The sequence below is a fragment of the Octopus bimaculoides genome, chromosome 23 (assembly GCF_001194135.2).
Source record: "Octopus bimaculoides isolate UCB-OBI-ISO-001 chromosome 23, ASM119413v2, whole genome shotgun sequence".
Taxonomy (NCBI): domain Eukaryota; kingdom Metazoa; phylum Mollusca; class Cephalopoda; order Octopoda; family Octopodidae; genus Octopus; species Octopus bimaculoides.
In genome coordinates, this window is record NC_069003.1 from 32,903,331 (window position 1) to 32,921,847 (window position 18,517).

At 34.7% G+C, this 18,517-nt stretch overlaps 1 protein-coding gene across 5 annotated transcripts in view; it reads right to left on the reverse strand.

The window, feature by feature from the left end:
* LOC106879847 (AP-3 complex subunit delta-1) overlaps positions 1-18,517 on the reverse strand; it is a 56,718-nt gene that overhangs the window by 6,753 nt on the left and 31,448 nt on the right. For 2 of the 5 annotated variants that reach the window (XM_052975996.1, XM_052975995.1), the window contains exons 14-32: positions 18,309-18,435; positions 17,792-17,895; positions 16,710-16,941; positions 15,805-15,950; positions 14,573-14,671; positions 13,618-13,678; positions 12,408-12,476; positions 11,303-11,381; positions 7,616-7,633; positions 6,979-7,190; positions 6,768-6,847; positions 6,452-6,605; positions 4,989-5,126; positions 4,712-4,867; positions 3,605-3,778; positions 2,607-2,654; positions 1,883-2,020; positions 1,049-1,186; positions 457-542 (exon numbers count right to left, since the gene is read on the reverse strand). In XM_052975996.1, coding sequence (XP_052831956.1) covers positions 457-542; positions 1,049-1,186; positions 1,883-2,020; positions 2,607-2,654; positions 3,605-3,778; positions 4,712-4,867; positions 4,989-5,126; positions 6,452-6,605; positions 6,768-6,847; positions 6,979-7,190; positions 7,616-7,633; positions 11,303-11,381; positions 12,408-12,476; positions 13,618-13,678; positions 14,573-14,671; positions 15,805-15,950; positions 16,710-16,941; positions 17,792-17,895; positions 18,309-18,435 — 2,259 coding nt within the window. The remainder of the gene's footprint in view (positions 1-456; positions 543-1,048; positions 1,187-1,882; positions 2,021-2,606; positions 2,655-3,604; positions 3,779-4,711; positions 4,868-4,988; positions 5,127-6,451; positions 6,606-6,767; positions 6,848-6,978; positions 7,191-7,615; positions 7,634-11,302; positions 11,382-12,407; positions 12,477-13,617; positions 13,679-14,572; positions 14,672-15,804; positions 15,951-16,709; positions 16,942-17,791; positions 17,896-18,308; positions 18,436-18,517) is intronic. The other 3 variants (XM_014929557.2, XM_052975997.1, XM_014929561.2) reach the window with 3 other exon arrangements.

Here is an 18,517-nt window from a genome sequence, read left to right on the forward strand (position 1 = left end):
ATCACTGCTTGACAACCAGTGTTGGTGTGTTTATGTCCCCGTAACTTAGTGGTTCGGCAAAAGTGACCGATAAGCTAAGTAACTATCAATGTCCATCTAATAAAACAGAATGAAACCTGTTCCACCGATGCGTAGCAGTGCAGTTAACCTAGAGTTTTCCAGGGGCAGTGTTCTTCAGGATCACAGCCCACAGTATGATATGGTTTACAATGGCAAATGCTTTCTTCATGTTGATGAAAATAGTATAAAGCTATATATATATATATTATTTTAGAAATAAAGGTTCCACACCTGCAATTAACCAAGGAGTGAGTAAAACTAAAAATATCACAGAAAGAAGAATAATGTTGGTCTGAACAGATTATTAAGCTTAAAGCAAGTAAAATTATTTTTTAGGAAGCAGCCTAAGTGTAGTGATGAGCTACAAAGATAAACCATTAAGACTCCACTACTTACCCCTTACATTGAGTACCAATAAGGTAAGAAGAACATGGAAAGCAGATTTTAAAGTCAAGTTTTTCATGTGTTGACCCTTCAGCAGTCTGGAAAAGAAATTCATCAATACATGTTATTATAGCAAGTTTAAGGTGGGTAATATTCCTTGTTTTGGATGCAGTGGAGTGTAAAATACTAACTTTTATAAAGACGCTCATCAACTTCGTTTATCATTATAAATTAATCAAAAGTAGCGAGCTGGCAGAATCATTAGCACATCAGACAAAATGCTTAGTGGCATTCCTTCCAACTCCTCGCATTCTGAGTTCAAATTCTGCCAAGGTCACCTTTACCCTTCGTCCATTCGAGCTCAAGCACCAGTTGAACGGTGGGGGTCAATGTGAATAACTTAGGTACCCTCTTTTCAAAATTGCTGGGTTTAGGCCATAATAAGAAACAATTACTATAAATAAGTCAATGTAAAGATGTGCATTTTGAAGGATTCCTTCTGAGGTGATAAACATATCATATACAGGTAAAAAAAAAGGTAAGATGGTGGTGATGGGGTATTTACTAAAATAAATATATCAGCATTAATCTGTATAAGGCTTACCTTTATTATATAAGTAAGTGTTCCCTTCATTTTCTGTGGCATTGTAATATTCTGTATACTAAATGCAAACTGACCTTCATTTTGACTATTTGGAAGTAATAAAAAGGGCACCTTTACTGGGTCGTGATCTGAGCCGAACTGGAATAGAAAACACAAATCATCAAACAATAAGTGCAGGTGTTCAGATGGTGATGGATGGAGGAGATAGATAGGTAAATAGATAGATAGATAGATAGATAGTGAGACAGAGATAGATAGATAGATAGGTAGATGGATAGATAGATAGGGAGATGGATAGATAGATAGATAGATAGATAGATAGTACAGATGCATAGAAAATATGGTAGGGAATAGGCCATGCATGAGATGGTTGGATAACACCCACAGCCTCAATTGGTCTTGGTTGGGAATCCAGCAGGAACATCTGTTTCTGATAGAACTCTCTGAAGGGTATGACTGGGGACTCTGTTCCACAACTCATACAATGAAGGTGGCTGGCTGGCTGGAAACTAGGTTTCCACAAAGAACTCTACTTGTATGGCAGTGACACTCATTTCCAACTATCACACAACGTCAAAACATGAAGATAGATACACACACACACACACATGTTGGCTTCTTTCAGTTTCTTGCAATACATAACAATATATACATCGAAACCAAAATTTTTTTAGGGGCCCTTAAAATACTGTTTTGTTATGAGGACCTCCCAAAAATCTTATAAGAACCCTCAAGGACCATATGGACCCTGGTTGAGAACCACTGCGGTAGACCTTGCCTAATTTCTTGGAAACTCGTGTAGAGGATAGGAGAAAATGTTAACTGAGTACTTACTGTTCGTATTAATCGTGCATTGAGTGTGTTAAGGACATTGAACTCAATATCTTTTATGTGATTAGAAGACTGATTGGTAAATATCACAGATATCACTATTTGATCACTTCGCTGTTGGCTCACTCGAGTTTCATAGACCTGGTTAATTAGAATAATTAAAAACAAACCATTATTATTTGTTTGAGTCACTCTAACCCATGGACTTACATACACACAACAGAATGCATCAACTTCAATGATAATATTGTTTTAACATCTGCTTATCCAAGCTTGCATTAGGCGGATGGTGTCTATTATGAGGCAGATTTTCTACAGCTGGATGTCCTTCCTGTTACCAACATTCACCTGTTACCAGGCAAAGCAATATTTCCTCATGGCCAGATGTATACTTGCAGAGTATTGGAAATGAATGACAATCATTTTACAACTATCATGCAATGTCAAGACAAAGAAACACACACACACACACAATAAGTGTTTTTCAGTTTCCATCTCCCAAATCCACTCACAAGGATTTGGTTGGCTTGGGGCTATGATACAAGATACTTGCCCAGAGTGCCACACAGTGGGATTGAACCTAGAACCACGTGGTTGGAAGATGAATTCCTCATGCACATATCTATGTCTATGCCTAATGCCATATGGTGACATTAGAGGCTTAACTTCGAGATGATGTTAATCAAATATAAAATAAATTAGACATATATTTACAAAGTGGACATACCATTTTCAGAGACTCATTTCCAGCTAATCTTCGGTAATTTGACATAGGCTACAAAAAGAGAAACGTTTGCATCATGTAAAAAAATATTTTAAATATTCATTTATTAAAGAAAAACAGAAATAAGATTCGATGAAGGAAAGAAATCACAGAACACTCACAGAGATGACAGTTCTACAAACAACAGATAAGGAACACTGAAGGAATTTATAACAATTTAGCCATTAACATTCAGATTACTTTGTCAGATTCAATGCTTATCCATTCATGTTGCTTTGAATTCACTACAATTATCTTGTAGCTTCAAGATTACAATGAGGTCATTGTTTATTTTTAGAATGACATTGCTGGATAGGTGTGAGAGGCTGGATCTTGCCAGTTTAAATATAAAACAGACAGAATATTTGGGCTGGATATGACTAGTTTAAATGCTAAAGGGTTAATCATAGAAAATAATGTCAAATGCAATTAATCTTTTGTTTGTTCATTTCAGAAATTCCTGAATGTGTATATTGTGTCAAATTCAATGAAAACTAGGAACCTTTATTTCACATGTGGTATATTGTAATTCTTAGTTTTAGAAATAAAGGCTCCTGCTTTTAAATCCAGTTTGCTACTATGCAGACTAGCAGTTTCACAAGCATCCTTCTGGCAACCACCGTCCCATCTTCCCTCTAAAAAATATAATAAATTTTTCTTTGATTTGTGTTTTACGTTTTTTGGTGAAGCCCCCTAAAAAAAATTAAAAAAAAAAAAAAAAAAAAAAAAAAAAAAAAAAAAAAAAAAAAAAAAAATCAAAAAAAAATCAAGGTTTTGGATTTGGTCCGGGTATTAAAAAGGTTGAGAGCCACTGATGTAGACATTGAAAAAATATATCATGATTGGAGATTAACCAATCAAAATGCAGTTTAGATATGAAACTTGTAAAATATTTCGGCTCTCAGATATTTAGTCATACATTTCAGCTTAGAACAACTAAAAGGAACAGAAATGTAACTCACAGGAGAATCAAATTTAACTGAATCTTGCTGCTCAGATGGCGGCAGGTATTCTTTAGACGGAGTAGCGACACCTTCAGCTTCTTCATATTCACTACGATTTTTTTCTTCTTCGACTTTCTTTTTCTTTTCCTTCTTCCTCTCTTTTGTCCGTTTCTCTTTCTTCTTCTTTTGTTTCTTTGAAGATAGAAACAAAACAAACATCAGCATATATCAAAGAATATAAACAAAAATGGACGAAACAGTAATAACAATCCTTTCTACTAAAGGCACAAGGCCTGAAATTTTGAGGGGAGGGGACTAGTTGATTACATCGACTCCAGTGTTTCACTTTATCAACTCCAAAAGGATGAAAGGCAAAGTAGACCTTGGCGGAATGTGAACTCAGACGGTAAACATGGACGAAATGCTGCTAAGAATTTTGCCTGGCATGCTAATGATTCTTCCAGCTCACTGCCTTTCAAACAGTCATAATAATGAAATGGAATGACGACAGATGACTGATGATGATGAATTATCAAGATTCAGTTAGGTATGTAATTGAAAACATCTTATGAGCTTTGTTCCTTTGTATCCCTCACACAACCAAATCCCAAAGTTCTGAACTGGTTCACCTGAACTGTAGCAAAGAATACTATCTACAACCCACACCTCAAAGGCTATTGTCAGGAAAGAAAAGGATGCCTTCAACCAAAATGTCACTATTAACAGTGCCACTGCTGAAAAGTATCCACATTTTCAGCCCGATTCGTTTTCAACAGGCACTCTTCAGTCAACAGAACTCCCCCCAAACTGTGTGCTCCAAGGCTAGCTGCTTCATCACCATTATCATTATTTTAATGTCTACTTTTTCATGCTAGCATGGGTCAGATAAAACTACAGTGAAACAGAATTAGTTATGGTTGGATGACCTTCCTAATGTCAACTGACAACTGTTTCCAAGCAAGGTGATAACCCCCTCCACCCAGATGGAAACTGTATAAAGCCTGTCATATGTGTATAGACAGCTCTGAAATTTAGTAATGAAAAATACAAAGATTTTGGTCTTTCCATGAAGGAATTAGTGAAATAATAAAATGAGTTAATGAAAAAAAAACCCATTCCACATACTTCGGTACTCAAATGACTATTATCTTTAGAATCAGTTGTTTGAACTCGGCCAGAAACTGGTAATGTTACAGAATTGACCGTTTCTATCTTTGCTTGGTTCCTTGAGTGAGCAGCAGAAATATCTCCAGCGGATAACCAGAACTCTAAATCTTCATGCTAGAAAAATAAAATAAAGAAAGAAAATAAATTTTTAAAAAATATGACACACTGCCATGTGTATGTGTGTGTGCATGTGTATCTATGTGTGTGTGTGTGTGTATAAATACTCAGTCCTTACTTGTGCTTGGGGATCTTCTGCTGGCAGCTGCAAGGGTAACGAATCTTTGCCATGAGCAGAGATTATATTAGTTTCTCCATTTACTCTATTATCATCAAAAGATGCAGAACTTAATTCTTTTTTCTGAATCTTTCTCTCCTGCAAAAGAAATTTTCCAAAGGAAAATTAAACAACAAAAAAGAAGAAAAATACATAATAAAACAAAATAAATAAAATAAGTTAGATTTTTAATTTCATTTTAATTAAATCCTTCATTACCACCATCGGTTTTTCATCCATTCTCTAGGCTTCTTTGGATGAAATAGCTTATTTTGATTACACCCAGCTGTAAAAACAATTGTTTGGCTTTACTGCAGAATGATTTTCTTCTGTTAACCGCTCAACTATGCAATTAAATGAAACCTGTTTTTATTTTTAATCATACATGTAAACTGGAGCAATAATTGACCTTGTGTAGTGAGCAAAATAAATGACAAGTAGAAATAATTATGTAATAAAAGAAAAAAAAAAAGAGCCATATTTGTAAATGGCAAATACTATTTTAATTTTCTGGCAAGTATGGGAGATAATTCTTAATATTTCAGTCTTGTTCTGAACTCATCACTGAAATGGCTGAAGTACTGAAGAAAGATACAATTCATCTAGTGGATGTAAAATGTCTGGTACAGGAAGATAGAATTGTTTAAAGAGAAAATGTCTTGTGACACAACCAACCACACGGTTTTGTGACTTGCTCAGAGTACAATGGCTGAAGGAAGATTTGAACTTTTGATCATGTGTTCAGCAGACCAGCACCATAACCTCACAGCCATTATCCACTTCAAAAATTTTTTGGTAACAACAAAATTATATCAAGTAAATATTATCCATCCATCCATTTTCTCTACCTACTTTTCCGAGAGGGTTGTGGAGGGCAGAGTTCTCAGGCACCTCGTCCATAGGGTCCTATAAGAAACAACCATCATTAGACTTTCTGGTTGAATTTCAAAGTGTGACCAACTGAAACCATGGATATTATCCAACCATTTCATTCTTGGTCTAATCCTTGGTTTCTTTCTGGTTGGCTTGACTTGAAGAATTCATTTTGTGATTCTTTCCTGCAACATTCTAATCCCAATTCCATGGTGCCGTAGCTGTGACCTCTCAGTTTGGAGAGACAGTGGCTTGACCTGGCGAAATTCCCTCAAATCCAAGCCACCGTACCTTGTTGAGTAACGTTATTCCAGAGAGTATGATACAACTGGCTGGAGCAAAAGAGTCATTATTAGAATACAAAGGAACAATACATTGAATTGTAATATTTTTAGGGAGTGAGAGCATTGTTGATTTTATCAACCTCAGTACTTGACTGCTGCTTTATTTTAGTGACTCTGGAAAGATGAACAGCAAAGTTATTGTGGCAGGATTTGAACTCAGAACATACCAAGTCATAAAATATATATTAAAAAAAAAGAAGTTCTTACCTTCTTCTTCTTCTTACTCTTGTCCTTTTCTTTTTTGCTTTTCTTCTTTTGTTTCTCCAACTCTAATGTATCAACTCCAACTTCTTCCAGGTTATTATAGTCTAAGACTACATGGTGTGTTCGAACAGGTAACTTTTCATCTTCACGTAATGGCCTGTAAAAATGGCAAAAGTTAAATATCTCACAAGTCAATTATGATTAAAACTTTAGGAAATGCCCCTTTATAATGGTAAAATAAAACAAAACAAAACATAAATATTAAAGAGGCTGATAGAGACAACAAACCCAGTACAGATGAATTATTTAATATACATACTCGTCAAGATCAATGTTCAGTTTTCTGTGAGGATCATCAGCATTCTTGTCATCATCATCTTTATCTGATAAATGAGCACCCTAATAAAAAATCATTTAGAAAGTACTTTTAGATAATACTAAAATATAATGGAAATGGTAAGACTAATACATTCATCCATACAACTAAGACAAAAGTGAAATGATGAATAAATTTATAGACTAGCTCATACCTCTGGCATGTCCATCACAGTGCTAACTGCATTCACAGAGCCATCTACTTCCTCCTCATCAGTATCAGAATAATGTTGTCCTTTCCTTTCTCTCTTCCGCTTTGTTTTCTTAGATTTCTTACCACTGGTTGCAGAGCTTCCAACTGGTTGGTGGGTTGTACCATCAAGCATACTGTTTCCCAGCTTCAAGTACTTGTCTGAAGAGGAAAGACCTGAGGAGAAAATCATTTCCACAGAAGTCAAGCAAGTGTGAGTACAATACAGCAGCCATACTGGCACCCACGGCAGGCAGCCATGTTACTTTCAGCAAGCCAAAGGAAGGAAGGAAGGAAGGAGATAAGCTTTGACTGTGGATTTTTTTTTGTTTGTTTCTTTTTTTTTTTGCTTTTTTTTTTTTAAAAATTAATTACACAAGGCTAACCAATATGTACCGAGTTCTAATGGGGGTGGTGCTTTTTCTGGTGCAATGCAAAATACTCACAACAAAAGCATGCATATAAAGAAGATCAACAAATTTAAAAATGACGAAACTATTTTCAGGAGAATAAAAATAGTTTGTCAAATCTTGTTTTGTTATCATAAACAAAACAAATGAAATACAAAAGAGGAACAATTTAAAAAAAAATTTTTTTCTAACCTGAAGACCATCTTAAATCTAAAAATAAAATATTTAAAATTTTAGTCAACCCTTTTGTGATAATATTGAAAAAAATAATCAAGAATTTGAAAAGATTTAGTAAAACAATTTTGTTATTAGTTAAGCTGGTGTTTATTTGAAATTATGAGAGAAGGTTTTAATTTAGATATAAACACTTCAAAAATAAGGTGATCACAGAGCCAGGGGGCATTTTCATGCAGATTATTATTATTATTGAAGGGTTAACTGGGTTTAGTCAAATATTTTATTAGTAAAGTACATTTATGGGAGATATAGTCTTTAATGTTTAGAAAATAACTTTTAGCAACTTTTAGGGACACTATTTCAGTGATTCAATTTTTCTGCTATTCAACTTTATAAGTAATGTCCATAATATAAAATCTTTCCATGCTTGTATGGTCAGATGGTCTTCTTTCAGTTTCCACCAACCACATCCAGTTAATAAGACTTTAGTCAGCCTGGGGCTACAATAGAAGATATTTGCCCAAGGTACCACACACGGAGACTGAGCACCTGACCACATGGTTGGGGGGGGGGGCAAGCTTCTTAACCACACAACCATACTTGCATATCTGGCTATGTCTGTGTGTGTGTGTGTGTGTGTGTGTGTGTGTGTGTGTGTATGTGTGAAGATGTTGCATTCAGTATAGGAGAGAGTTTTTCAACCGCAAAAGTTTTTTGACCAAAGTGGGGGAGGAGGAAGGAGGGGGGAAACAAGGGAAGTGGTGAGGTGCCAAAAGATAGTGAAAATGTGTGAGAAGAAATAATAGATGTAGGATAGAAAGAAAATGTGCTGCTATGTATTGTGAAAAGACATATAATGAATTGAAAAGTAAAAGCAAAGAAAAAAAAATAAAAATAAGAGAGAGGTTTAAATGAAAAGTGATAAAGACAGTGTGTACTGATAATCTTGCATATATTGGTAATCTTCTTAACTTTTAAAACCTATACCATACACAACAACACCATCTACCATCAAATCCTGAACTACAGTTCAAATAGAATTGTTGTTTTAGGGTTAAAAACTAGAACTGAACACTCATCTGTGTGAGAGGCAAAGTTTGTCTTTGGCGTTTTATCAAGTAAAATTATTGGGATACTTTTTACTTTCAAATTTTGAGCTGAATGGTATTAGTAGCTCGAGTGTCGAGTTAGAATTTGTTAATATTATTTATTAACAATATATTTTGTAATCACTTATTCATAAAGAAATCAATAACTTGTTAACATATGTGAAATTGACTGTGTAATTATGTGTAATTGACTGTATTCGACCTAACTTGGTAGGTGAAAGAAAAACCATCAATAATAGGTCAGCTTGATCATGTCTAAACAAAAAAGATTATCCTAGGTCAGCTTGATCAACACCTATTGATTCTAGTAATTACCATCCTCATTTTAGGTTTGTTTTCCAACCTAGCATGCATCAGGTGGATTGTCACACTGTTAGTGACTTCTTATCCAGGGTTACTACCCATCAGGACAGGGTAGCCGGACCACATCTCACATATGTGTTCCACTTTTGATATGGTCCCCATGACTGGTACATTTTGCTGCGACACCAACACTAAAGAATTGGCCATGTCCTTAACAAGACTAAAGGGTCCTCTTGGTCTTGCACTGTCTCCACTCATTCACTACCCACTACACAAAGTGTACAAGATGCATTTTATCATGACACCAACACTAACAGGTTGCCTCATGCCTTGCAAGGAAAACATGCCTCACTATTTTGCAGTGTCTCCATTCATTCAAAGTCACAACTAATTCTTATAATACTAACCCTTATTTACTGAAACACTCATTTCTAAGGTTATATGCTCTATCTACAACTAACTTCTCAACAGTGAAGTAGGAACAGAATCTATGGTTAGGCTTATTAACTGAAACAAAACATTATATTGGGTCCAAAGAGCTTCTACATCAGACATGGGCAACACTTTACAAAAAGTGGACTGTATGAGACATGGCGAACTGCACTACAAAAAGAAAAATCCAAGGTAATGGTTGTTAGGTATGCCATTCAGAAAGTCCCATGCGCTGCAGTTGGCCCATGACTGTTCTACATGGTGAATTGACTTGCTAGAAATAGCAACCAAATCTTTCTCGAACCACATCATAATATCTTTTTGAAAATACATGGATGCATTGAATAATGTAATCCTCTTGCATACAATATATCTAAAAGATAGGTTAGTCAGAGCTGGGAAAATCTTAATCATAAGTCTGTTTGGTCAGACTTGACTAAGAAAACAATAACGATGGAAATGGAAATCTTGTTCAAGAGATAAAAAGAAAACCCCAGAAATGATTTCTAGAAGGAAGTAGATTTGTAATAGCAAAGGTAGAATGAGATTTAAGATGCAAAAGATATAGAAGAGCTATAATGAATTCTTAATGAACGACATTCAAATAGTAAAAGATTTGAGTATTCCAAGCAAAAAGTAACCTAGATGCACAGAGGAGTGTACCAAGAGTACATAAAGAAATTAGAGAAGGAGGAGGAATAGTAGTAGTGAGCCGATAAGGAGACTTAAAGCAGGAGTGAAAAAGACCGGAGAAGCTGAAAGCTTGAATTATGAGTTATGACAGTTAAAATGGACATTTTAAACATGTGATAAAACTACTCAAGCAAAATTTAAATAATGCAGATGTGTAATAAGAATGGCAAGAGGATAAGGTATGAGACAAGCAGATGAGAGATCAGTGGCTCATCACCTGACAGAGGTAATGCAGTGTGTCTGTGGTCAAGAAACTTAAAATCTCAAATGGGCCAGGCCACCCACCTATTAAAAGGTATTACAGGATAAGAAAAAAAAAAGCTGTTCAATGCTGTTCCAAAGAGCAGCAGCTGAGTTCAATTCCACCTCTAGGTATAGCTCATGCAGGTAAATGGGGAAACCACTGAAGTGTAATATTCCCAAGAATCACTCTACAAAGATGACTTCATCAGAGGTGTTCCTCAAATAACCAACAAAGGCAGAGGGAGTCTGATGGCCAGTAATAAACATATGAGGAAATAGTAAATAATTTACAGAGTCAATGTAAGAATGGAAATAGATTTTAAAAAATACTTTGATTAAAATTTGTATTGGATTTATGAAAAAATGCATTGAGATTTCTTTCAACAATTTTGAGACTATATTTCTAATAGAAATACACACGCTATTTATATGTTTTATTTAATTTTGAAAATAATTAAGAATTTGAGAGGATTCTAATGAAATATCTTTTCTGTTATTATGCTGATGTTTATGACAAGAAATGATTATTACATAAAGTTATGATGGAAAGTTTTAATTTAAATATGAAACATTTTAAAATTAGAGTTTTATATTCTAAACCAGAGGCAGTCTCAACCCCTGGATGGTATCCAAAGGGTCGAAAAAGTTAGATAAATAAAAACACTAAGCTAGTTTGCATATTTTACAATATCAAAATCTTGCTTATTGTTTGCTTTTTTTTAATTCCAAATCTCTTTTCTTTGAATATTTCTTTTTAATAATATAAACAATTTCTGTAAATGAAATAATTTTATTAGTAACATTCAACAACAACAACAATCCATTATAGCAGCATTTATAGAGACCTCAACAAGCAACAATGACCAGGAGGAGAGGAGGAGGAGGAGGACATCCACAAAGCAGGTGTGCCATGCAGTCTTACCTGGGACATGTAAAGGCACAGACAGATCAATATCTGCGACAGGAATGTCTTCAATATTGATGGATTCATATCTTTTACTCTAAAAAAACAAACAAAAAGAAATTTTATTTCTCAGACTATTAACTTTTCCAATTAATCGTTTTTAAATATTTTCAGAAGCTCTATTTTTAATCATTGTTAGTGATTATCTCCAGGTCAGCGTTGATCAAGTAGACCAATTGTACTGTGTAACAACATTTTTATTTATTCAATTATTTTTTTTTTGTCTTTGGTCAGTAAGTGTTATTTCCTATTTGCTTCTATCTAGAAATCAAAGGAAATGACTACCCTTCCCTTCAAATTTTGCTTTTCTGACCTGGACATCAATGTTTTGAAACTGACCTATTTTCCATTACATTTCAGACAGATTCAGTGCTGAGTTACTGAAGCAGAAATATCATTGTAGCAAATATTCTGCTCAATACCACAGATTTGTTTGCCAGTTGTTTGACCTTAACCACTTGAGCATGTCCCTTAGAGGCTGACAATATATGCATCTCTGATCATAAACAGGAGTAGTGGGAGAACATCATAGCCATGTGCTGAGATGGATTCTTCGAGAGGTTTGAATAAATATTGTAACTAAGGTGCAAGCCATGCTTTACTTGTGAAAGACCAGTAGTTGCTTAGTACTACAAGTCCTATCTTTCCATGCCACTGATCTTATCCAAATCAAAGGCAAGACTAATAGAATTTGAAACCAGTGTCATTGCAGAAGTTGCATTCAGAATACAGAGAACCCTAAAAGACATTGTAAAGCATTCCATCCGATATGGTAACTATTCTGCCAATCCATCATTCTGGACTGCTACATTTTCTTAATAAACATCAAGCATATGGAAGGCAACGTTGTCCATGACAAAATTTGGACTCAAGGCAGAGACACACAGAACAAATATGCTCAAATGACTCAGTCAATTCACCACTAAGGGTGAATCTACAACTGTATTATGCAGTTCGGTAGTATAATAGCAGTTATGCTACATTACATTTTATGAAGTCAAATTATATAATATCAAATATACATAATTATATAATATCATATATAAATAAATACCATACTTACTTTGCTTTTACCATCATCTTTCAAATAATGAGGATTATGCATTTGTTCAATTCTCCTTTGTTCACGTCGCTAAATAATAGAAAAGTTTTAACAGGATTATATATAACTAAGAGACTATCAAAGATGAATAAACTGGTTTGCTTTAATACCTGTTGGTGAGGGTGGAGGATAGACATACTCATTTAAACCAATCTCAGCACTTCATGATTATAATAATTCAAATGATAATGATGAAGATGATCATCTTCTCTACCATAGGTACAAGGCCTAAGATTTGGAGGAAGATGGATAAGTTGATTACATTGACCCCAGTACTTAACTGGTACTTATTTTATTGACCCCCAAAAGGATGAAAAGGCAAAGTTGGCTTCAGCAGAATTTGAACTTGGGACAGAGAAATGGATGAAATGCCTTTAAGGATTTTGTCCAGCATGCTAATGATTCTGCCAGCTGGCTTCCTTGATGATAAATAATAATAATAAAGATAATCCTTTCTTTTACAGGCCTGAAAGGAGGGAGGAGTAAGTTGATTATATTGACACCAGTGCTCAACTGGTACTTATTTCACTGACCCCAAAAGGACAAAAGGCAAATTCTACTCGTTGCTGTTGATGGTAGTGGTGATGACTTTTTATTAAGTATTATGAACTTCTTTGACCCTTCAGTCCATCCAATGAGGCAACTGTTATTTGAGTGTTCCGGCTCAAACCCTGGTCTCCTCACATAGCCACTATCCACATCAAATGCTTACAACTTGCCATTTTCCTATCCAACATATGCGAACCCACAGCATTTAATCCCCACCTCCAGAGAGAGACTTTTCAAACTGCTAACTAATCCTTCTCACATCAGATACCTTGAATTTGATGATAGTAACAAAGAATCATCTCCTTTAATCACTCTGAGTTCATCATCATCAGTGATCATCACAGAAACAGATCTACCAGACACCTGTTTTTATTATGTCACACAACGTTGATGAGTTTAATGTAAGTAAAATTGAACACCAATAAAACCTCCATCACAGCTGACACAAAACCCTTCAAGTACAGGCTCTACTTGCTTCTCACATCTGGCACAAGAACTTTTAAGTATGAGCTCTGCCTGTCTCTCATATATTGGTTTCATAATTGGCTGTCAGACTGTCTCATTCAAACATTAAACCTGTGGAAGACAATTTACACCATTTGACAAGTGAAATGGTACTTACCCTTTCTAGCTCTTCTTCAGTTGGTTCAGCTATCTTTTTAACATCATTTTTATAAGTTGATCTTTAAAGAAATGTCACAAAATTAACAGTCTTTCATATGTTAATAGTTCTTAAGTGAATCTTAAGAGTTGAATTTTGAAAAACAAATGCTTCGGTAACAGAAAATATAATTTGTTTTAGAAAGGAAATACTAACATAAATCAATTTCATTATTATATATCAATAAAGATAATGAATACAGTCTTTAACAAAAATTTGTTAATTAAAATCCTGACACTAAATGTGTCTTTTCATGATCTGCCTATATATATATAAATATATATATATTGATGATGCAAACAGGAAAATAGAACTTAAAACATGAGTGTATATATATATATATATATATATATATAGACAATATTACTATCCAGTGAAGCAAACAGGAATTACCCAGAGAGATTTATGGAATGACTGACACTAATAGTAGTCATAGATGTTAACTACTGATTGATGTGGTTAGCCATAACCTGGAACATAACTGAGAGCCACCACAGTATCCACCTGGTTCATATATCCCTCCAAACTCACACACATACATATATACATATATATATATATTAACATATGAGATTGACATCGCCTGTACAGGTGCACAGTGTACATGTCAGATATTAAAGTGATCACAGAACGATGCTAGATGAAATGTTTTGCTAAAAGCTTCACCTGGTCTGAGAATTCAAATCACAATCTTGTGATTGTGAGTGCAACACCTTAACCATGAGGTTATGTGCCCGCACTTGTTATCAATGTATAAATACAAATATACACTAGAATAAAGAAGTTAAAATTAGTAAAGAGACGTAAAACAACTACTTCTAAAATACTATCAGCAATGGCAGATCAATAAAAATAAATCATGTGTGTTAAAGACTGTAGAAGGCTTTGGCAATGAATATGAGATAAATTGACATACTTGTGGTCGTCTCCTGTTGTTGTAAATAATGATGTGCCTCTGATTTCTTCATCAGAACTGTCAGATGGAATTTCATTGATCCAACGATCCAAATCCAGCCTTGACAATATGAACATAAAAAGGTATTAAGTATGCATATATGCGTGTGTGTGTGTGTGTGTGTGTGTGTGTGTGTGTGTGTGTACAAGTCACATATGGCAGTTATTTGTTAAGTTTAAGAATTACAAAAGCACGGCTTACACACCAGCAAATACAGTATTGTAAAAAAAAAAAGTTACAAAAAAGATGGATAGCAGTAAAAATATTTAAAAAAAAAAAATATTATACTTTTACCAATTTGACTGATTAATACAAAAATCTAATATTTTATTTTATTATTCCAAGGAGATAAATCACTGAATGTTTTAGTCTTAAAATTTGAGCATACATCATCATTTATACAGATGAGTGAACTGGAGCAACGTGAAATAAGGTGTCTTACTCAAGAACACAACACGTAGTCCACTCTGGGAATCAAACTTCTTACCTCGTGATTGTGAGCCCAACACACTAACCACTGAGCCATGTGCCTACTAGGTAAGTTTACATACATTATATCATGCCTTGGACAAGGTTCCCCATTGACTGGCCGCTGATATTAAATGAAGTGTTAAAAACTAATGCCATGAAAATTTGTGGCTCCAGTTCTCTGACTAGATTTGATATGTATACAAGCAGAATGGCTACTTGTTTCTCTAGTATTGGTCAAATGATGGAGACATCTCTGATGAGCCCAATAAGGATTGAAAATCAATTAAGGCCTTTCGTTATTTTTTCAACTTGCTGAGAACAGAAGGTATGCAAATAATATGCCTTACTAAGATGATGAAAGTCATGAACCATTTTCATTTCAGAATGTAAAACATTTGAGTTGATAGAAGTCAGGATAAAAATGGAGGAGAAATAATGTGTGTGAAATAATGTGTCCTTTTGTCATCAGACATGACTGAGAGAAGAAACAAACTTCAGTGGCAACCATCCAAGGAAAATCCATAAATGGTTGTCATTGTAGATGGATAATTTCAAGATGAATGGAGATGATGTACCACAGAGACATCCGTTTTAACAACTGGAGTAAAATGAGTAAAAAAAATGATGATGGAGTTTTACTTAGATTCAAAGTATCTGATTGATTAATTTTAATTAAGTTGTAACGAAAAAAAAAAAACGAAAAAAAAAGACTCTCCACATACTTATCAGGCACAGGCACTTTTCTTTGAGCCTTTAAAGCAACAGGATTCAATTCTCCAGAAAACAAACAAGCTATTTCCTCTGCTAAATGATTTCCTTTTTCTTGAAGTTTCATAACATATTTAACCAATTGCAAAACGCAGCAAGCCTTGAAAAAAAATTAAAGAAAAAAAATAGAGAATAACATAAAAATATTTCCAAAGTACAAATACATACATACATACAATATGCATCTTTTGTTTTTTTTAATATATTTTTACTTGTTTCAATCATTAGACTGCTGCCATGCTGGAGCACTGCTAATTTACATTAGCTCTTCCTAAACTTGTGATCCTTAGTTTTTGATGAGCCACAGGCAAAAGAGTATATATACGAAGGGGTGCTGAAAAGTTCACAGCTTTCAAGGCATCATGCAAGTCCTGGTTGAAGGCCCCAACCTTCCAAGTTTTTTTTTTACAGGGCTTAGAAAAAGTGAACGACTGCTGCAATAAGTGTGTGAATCTGAGAGGAGGTATATTAAATAACACCATAATTAACAATTAAACCAGCCCTGATACGTGAGTACACTACTTTATTAGCCCAGGCAGGACGAAAAGCAAAGCTAGCCTCAAGAAGATTTGAACTCATAACATAAAGGGCCAGGGGTCGCACCAGGTTCCATAGTCTGTTTTGGCTTGGTTTCTACAGTTAGATGCCTTTCCTAATGCCAACCACTCCACAGAGTGTACTGGGTGCTTTTTACATAACACCATCACCAGTGCTTTTTATGTGGCACCAGCACCACCCACACTAATGACTCTAGCAACCCACCATCTTGAATTATTAATCTTTTTTTTTTTCTTTCAATAACAAAAGTCTAATGAATTTCTAAAATCTAAAACCAATATTTTGGAGAGAAATATCTTACCCTCTCTTGAACTTCAAGATCAGCGCTCTGTATAAACATTGGTAGTTTATCCAGGAGCATCTGACCAGTTTCTTTCATTGTGGCTTCATCTTCTTCTTCTTCCGCTTTCTTCAAGATATTTGAATATAATTTCACTAAATTCTGAACATACACACTCTGAATATGACCTGGTAAGGCGGTAATCTTGGGGCGAAGCATAGCTTCCAAAGTAGACTTTGGATCTTTCAAATACCTAAAATAAATTGTTTTTAAAAGGAATATATAAATATATATATATATATATATATATATATATACACACACACACACACGCACATAGAGATACATACACATATATTATATAACAGTTATGATTTGTAAACAGCATTTATGTAAATGATTGATTACATTTTCTAGTCAGTTTATCTGACTCAGTGTTTTAAGCCAACCCTCCCTAGACCACCCTCTACTAAAGTCTTCATTACATTATGACTTACTCTTTTACTCATACTTGTTTCAGTCATTTGACTGCGGTCATGCTGGAGCACCGCCTTTAGTCGAGCAAATCGACCCCCAGGACTTATTCTTTGTATGCCTAGTACTTATTCTATCAGTCTCTTTTGCTGAACCGCTAGGTTATGGGGACTTAAACATGCTGGCATGGGTTGGAATGGCTTGACAAGAACTTGCAAGGCCAGGGATCGCACCAGGTTCCATAGTCTGTTTTGGCTTGGTTTCTACAGTTGGGTGCCCTTCCTAACACCAACCACTCCACAGAGTGTACTGGGTGTTTTTTTATGTAGCACCAGCACCCACACCAGTGCTTGTTACATGGCACCTTGGTTTTAGGATCTCAATTCTTTTGTGGTGGGCAGGTCTTCTTTGATACAGCAATGTGTCAAATATCTTGGTACTCTATTATCTCCTTCATTATTTTTAAAACAACATTGTCGGGTAGGTTTGAGAGGCCAAATATAGTCAGTTTGAAGATAAAACAGGTAAAATATCTGGGCAAGTTATAGCTGGTTTAAATGCCAAAGGGTTGAACTCAAAAGCAGTCTCCTTCAACGAATTTTGGAAAAAATCAAGATGGATTAGCTTACTCAGAAAATTCGCCACATATCCAAGCAGCAGCATAAAGCACTTCACAAATACCATTTCTTTGAGAGTTGGATGCAAGTACATGAGAGTTGTCGAGCAAAACAGCCTAGAAGAATTGAAAATTTAGTGTGACTATAAAATGATTTTACATGTTCAAAATGAAAATAGTTGCTGTATTCTCCAGCACACAAGCCAATATAGTATAAAGTGTAAATTGTGTAGTATAAACATTCAAACATTGTTGTCACTATCTTTCCAAATCCTGCTGCATTTCACATGAAATTTTTAGTCTGCCTAAGTTATCTTGGTGTATAAGTCAGCCTACCTGTTTTGGTATTAAATTTGGGTCAAAAAATTTGACTTGTATGCCAGAAAATATGGTTCAACAAACCATTTGATTTGTGTTATTACTTAAGTTATACATGGTTGTGAAATTAGCAATGGAAATTACCAACAAAAGTTAATACAACAGCAAATCAAACAGCATGGGAAACATTTTTTTCCAATGTTACTACTTACCATTTGCTGAACAGCAAAATCTCTAATAGTTTGGACCCGTATAGCAACATCCAGCATTTGACTAGCAATAAGTTTCCCATGCCTTGTGCCTTCCATTCTAGTCAGTTCTACTAATATACTGACATACCTGAAAAAAAACCAAAACACATGTACATGTGTGTGTATGCTAGTTTTAATATGTATCAAAAGATTATATATATATATATATA